This window comes from Laccaria bicolor, genomic scaffold (genome assembly GCF_000143565.1).
Source record: "Laccaria bicolor S238N-H82 LACBIscaffold_52 genomic scaffold, whole genome shotgun sequence".
NCBI classification, from domain to species: Eukaryota; Fungi; Basidiomycota; class Agaricomycetes; order Agaricales; family Hydnangiaceae; genus Laccaria; species Laccaria bicolor.
This window is the reverse complement of record NW_001889923.1, coordinates 316941-322458: the sequence shown is the minus strand read 5'-3', so window position 1 is coordinate 322458 and position 5518 is coordinate 316941. Positions and strand designations below refer to the sequence as shown.

The following is a 5518-nucleotide window of genomic DNA, read 5'->3' as shown; positions in this document are numbered from 1 at the left end:
CCTACGGGTCCAGAATTTTAATTACTACCTCATAACTATGTTAAAGTGCCCATTCTTAGGGGTAATCTCGACATAGGGGCCACAAATAAAAATTCTGAATCCGTAGATCGATTAGAATTCAAATTCTAAGTAATATCCTCCTACAAACCATGCTCATACGTGTTGTGGTTGGAAAGCTATAGTCCAATCTCTCCAGAGTGCCAAATTTGGCAGGGAAAACAAGCTGATTTCGCATTTTTGGAGCAATAAATAAAATTTCTACATGGAAAACTCTCTCAGTGGATTCAATCACATCATTCCCTCAAACCCAGTGCAAAAAATATATTGAATTGGTGTTGTGGAAGGTACAAAGTCCATGTCTCAAGAAATTGGCCCTGTGACGCTATGTCACGGCATGTCACTGGTCATCACACTTACCAAGGATTGTGCAACACCATATTAGTAGAAGCATCAGGTGATCTGGAAATCATATTTCTTCCACCTCTTCCACCTCCGCCTCGCTGTCCTCCCCGCCATGGCTGCCCAGGCGCCCAACTCTCAGCTCGCCAACAAACACATCTGTACGCGCAACCTTTATCCATCCGTCTTTGTCACTAACGTTCACCTTCATGATATGAACAGGCACAGATGGATGCTCGATTACCTCTACACGGCCGGATTCACAAAAACTTACGACCAGTTACAAGAGGAAGCTTCCTATTTGGTGTTTATACCCTCCATCTTCGCCTTACCTACTCCGCCAAGGTCGGCCCAGTAGTGGGTTGTTGGTCAAGAAATGGACGAGCGTGATCAGGATGGAAAAAAGGTGTGTTCCACCTCCGTTACTTTGCCTCCCTCATGAAATGAACGACGCCTCCATTCGTAGATTATGGATCTGTAATCACGCCTCGCCCAAGCCGTCGAAGAATCATCGCATGCCTCGACCTCCGATGGCTCGAAACGCGCAAATAAGGACGTTGTAGCGTCGGCTTCTGTAGACGCGATGGTGAAGATCTGGGACTGGGATTCGGGGGAATTGTAGAGGACGTTGAAGAGCCATACGAAGTCTGTTTCGGATTGTCAGTTTGATTCGACGGGGAAAGTTTTGGGTGAGTGTCTTGTATAGTGCTGCAGAGTGGTTATGTGGGCTAACGGATTGGTATAGCGACGTGTTCAGACGATCTGTTTATAAAGCTCTGGAACGTCCCTGATGACTACAAGAACTTCGCTACCCTCAGAGGACACGAACATTCCATCTCGAGTGTTTCTTTCTTACCAGGAGACAATCAGGTCGTTTCGTCAAGCCGGGATCATACAGTTAGGATGTGGGATGTCCAAACAAGGTGTGTTATCCCCCACTGCCTTTTTACCTAACTAACCTCCTCATCGAAGTCATTGTGTAAAAGTCATACGACTACATGAAGAATGGATCCGGTCTGCCATTCCCAGTCCTGACGGTCGGCTTCTCTTAACATGCTCAGACGACCGCGTACGCGTTTCGCTCCCAGTCCATAAACGTTCTTCATTCCTTACCTTATCTTCCTTCCAGACGGCGCGAATCACAGACCTAGAGTCATCCGCACTAAAGACGGAAATGCGAGGTCGCGACAATCGTATAGAATGCGCGGTGTTCGTACCTCCAGTATCTATTCCATCTGTCCGGGAACTGGTAGCTGTGGTGAATACCGTTCTCCCCCCCTCTACATACCCTGTTCAAGTTACTGAGTCGAGCATAAACGTGTCTAGCCTTCGACCGTCCAGTCCGCGAAAGTCGACTCCCTGGGGATCTCATTCGTCATAACGGGGTCTCGTGACAAGACGATCAGGCTCTGGGACGCGTTGAGGGGTCAATGTTTATGGACTTTCGTCAGTTCTCTTTCTACAGCGTGCCTCTTATCTTTCCTAACACCCCGAACTCCAGGTCGGCCACGACGGCTGGGTTCAAGTAGTGACCTTCCACCCATGTGGGAAATATCTTCTCTCAGTAGCGGACGACATACCCTGCGGATTTGGGATTTGAAGACTGGCCGATGTTTACGAAAAGGTTTTTCTTCGCCTCCATTTCCCCTTTGTTCTTGACTCAACGTGTTTCTTCTTTTTCCCTCTACCTCTCGATAGTCGAAGCACACAGCCCCTTCGTACAATGGGGACCTGCACCCCTGACGGACGCAAAGAACGACGAGCCAGAAAGGATCGTCAATGTTTTGGCTACGGGTGGAACGGATAAGGTACCGTTGTTGTGGCTCTACCTCCATCTAACGACGAACCTCAATATTCTCAATTTCAGTTGGTTAAGATCTGGAAACCCTGATTTCCGTCGTCCGTCTGCTTATTGAGGATGTGGGACGTTAGTGATCTTACTTCCCGAAAGCAACACTTGGCTCCCGGATTGCTTGACTTGACGGCCCACTACCGCCCGTCTTACAATTCCCTTCTCATCATCCTGAATCACACCCACACTTTCACTGTCACTATCGCATTCAATTTTAATATTCTTCGTTCTTTTTCTTTCTTTATGTTCTTTCTTTTCCATTTGTTACACTACGATCACCCATAATTTATTCAACACTCAGACTTTCAAGGTGGCCTCTGTTCTGTCATCATCATCATCATTTATCGTTATTGTTTTCGAGACTAGCTCAGCTCGATTAGTGCCTACTACTTTATTGGGCACTTCCAGGCGTCTGTTCTTGTACGAGCTCGAGCCTCCTGCCGGCCTAAAGGAAAGAAGGAAGATCCCCCTGCGTTTCACATCTGCAGTTCTACTGATACCTCGGCCGGCGCGCCCCTGGGACTCGTTCGTTACCACCCCAGGTATGTATGTGTTACTCGTCTTGAATGTGCTGTGTAGACTGATAGAGTGTTGGTCTTCTAGGCCTGCGGGACGAGCAGGACCAATCGAATGAATGTCTGATTACATGCATGTGTTGACAAAGAGTAGATAGAGCTTCCTCTTTGCGTGGATACAAAGGCATCTTTTTGGTGTGCGAGTGAATGCATTACGCAGAGGATGTACATATCGTGGCTAGATGTCGACGCATTTGTTAACTCCAAAGGTGCAAGTTCTAATGAATACGTGGTTCTCGACGACTTTTGACATAGTGTTACATGTTTACATACGATGGGAAGGTGTCAGACCGTAGACGTACGTATGGTACAAGATAAATGGTATCATTGGCGGCGTGCAAATGGCGACATCGCAAGAAACGATCGAAAAGCATAGCGAAACAGCCCAAAAGAAGCCCTACAGTATCATCCAAGCCAATAATCTAACTTTGCGCGATCCTCATCCGTCATCCTCATAACGGTATTCTCGATCTCCCCTGAAATTCATCGGTTCAACGCTAGGCCACAATGCACTGCGCAGAGTGAAGCTTGATAGTGATGAAGAGGGAGTATCGGCTTGATTGCTGGGAAGGGAGTCCACCTTCGCGGATTGGACGGTGGAAGGCTGGACACGTCTATGCTCGACTCAGAAAGTCCACGGGTAGGGAGGGGGAAATAAATAAATTCACCACAGCCATCAGTTTCCAGACAGATGTGATAGATGCTGGAGGTACGAATTCCTGTGGTCGTATGCCTTGTTTGGACATCCCACATCCTGACTGTATGATCCCGACTGGAGGAAACGACTCCCTGATTGTCCCCTGGTAAGAAGGAAACACCCGAGACAGAGTGTTCGTCCCTCCAAGGCTAGTGAACTTCTTGTAGTCATCAGGGACGTTCCACAGCTTCATAAAGAGATCGTCCGAACACGTCGCTATATGCATTCCCTTAGCCCATATGACCACTCGGCAGTACTACAAAAACACTCACCCAAATGTCGAATCGAACTGACAATCCGGGACCGCCTTCGTATGGCCGTTCAACGTCCTCTCCAATTCCTCAGATCTTCACCGTCGCGTCTACAGAAGCCGATGCTATAACAGAGTGCAGAGGGTGAAAACTAACAGAGTTGATTTTGTCTCTGTGCCCGATGAGAATGTATTTGGCGGGCAGCCATCCCTTATTTGCGCGTTTCGAGCCATCGGAGGTGGAGGCGTGCGACAATTCGTCGAGGACTTGGGAGGCGTGATTCCAGATCCATAATCTACGAACCGTGGCGTCGTTCAGTAATGAAGGAGGCAAAGTGAGGAGGACCGAACACACTTTTTTTTGCATCCTGATCACGCTCGAAGTTAGCGACAAAGACGGATGGATGTAGGTTACGCGTACAGATCTGTTTGTCGGCGAGCTGAGAGTTAGGCAGCCATGGCGGGGAGGTTGGGGAGGACAGCGAGGCGGAGGTGGAAGAGGTGGAAGCTCATATTTACAGATCACCTGATCCACAATGCATTTGGATACGGTACCTCATTTTTGCCGCTCGCTCTCATCTCCTCTTTCAACGTTCAACGTCCAATCCTCCTCCACTGCAACAATCGAGCGAATGGAGAAAGTTGGAAATCGTGGGAGGCGCACCAAACCTAAGGACTCGGCTGGTCCGTCGAAAAATATGAATTTGGGTTCCATCGACTCTGCTCTTGCTCCTGGACTGGAAGGAAACGACGCAAGAAGTGCAAAGGGGCAGAAAACCCACGCTTCACTCGATACAAGCAGAACGAATACCGCTGGTATGCTAGTCGGTACGCCCAACACAAATCAAACCTATTCGCACCTGATTCAAAGATTTCGGCACTGCAGATGGACCTACGGGCTTTCGCCCTCCACTAGACAGTAATCCCGCCTTGTGTGAAGGTGCGTACCATATTATCTCAGCTTCGTGGATCGTGCAAGTCTGATCCGCTTCCAAGATCTTGTTACCTCTTCCAACAGTGCCACACCCAAGATTTCAGGCCCTTCAGGCTCCGGCGTCTTATCAGCGCCTGTACACCACGCAGGGATAGGTGAGAAGAATCGTTATATGTTCATCAGTCAAAATTTGAATATCCTTGAAGAAGGTGAACGGTACTGTTCTCAACATGCTCGCCCATTGGGTGGCGTGGGCCCCATGGCCATTACAGGTTAGAAAGCCGTCATCACCATATATAAACAAAGCTGGTCATTGAACTCTTTCTAAAGGTAACGGCCGCGAACCGGGAGAAAACAACTTTTTTCCAAATGCTCATGACTTTGCCATCAGCGGCGGCACGTTCAACCTTGTGAGTGGAACAGTTAGAAACTCACCCAGCAAGCTGATGGCGCTGGACCTTTTGCAGATCAATAATCACGAGGACGAGGCTACGAAGACTTTACAGGTCGATGCTATTGTCCTCTCGGATCACAAACTTGCTTAACCATCTCATCTAGCTTGACCTCGCATGGAGCACCGAGAGAAAGGTGGATAACATACTCGCCGAGGATTCAGGGTAAACATCAAATTCTTCAAATAGGACGAGCACTAAATCATTCTACAGCTCACGAAACTTGACCCTCTTCTCGCTCGTAAGGCTATCTACGACGCTGACTTGGGGGCCGGGGCGACAGTGACCCGTGAACCATGCACCGCAGGCACTCGGGAGCAGATTCTAAAGGACATAATTGCATGGGCTGACGACATCTC

General features: G+C 48.6%; 1 protein-coding gene across 1 annotated transcript; it reads left to right on the top strand.

The window, feature by feature from the left end:
- Positions 1 to 4309: 4309 nt before the first annotated feature.
- Positions 4310 to 5252, top strand: LACBIDRAFT_333563 (uncharacterized protein; the record flags this gene model as incomplete). The annotated part of the gene is made up of 6 exons (XM_001888205.1): positions 4310 to 4601; positions 4660 to 4713; positions 4770 to 4862; positions 4917 to 4979; positions 5038 to 5117; positions 5175 to 5252. 6 exons carry the CDS (start codon positions 4310 to 4312, stop codon positions 5250 to 5252), a joined length of 660 nt encoding a protein of 219 aa, XP_001888240.1.
- Positions 5253 to 5518: the final 266 nt, after the last annotated feature.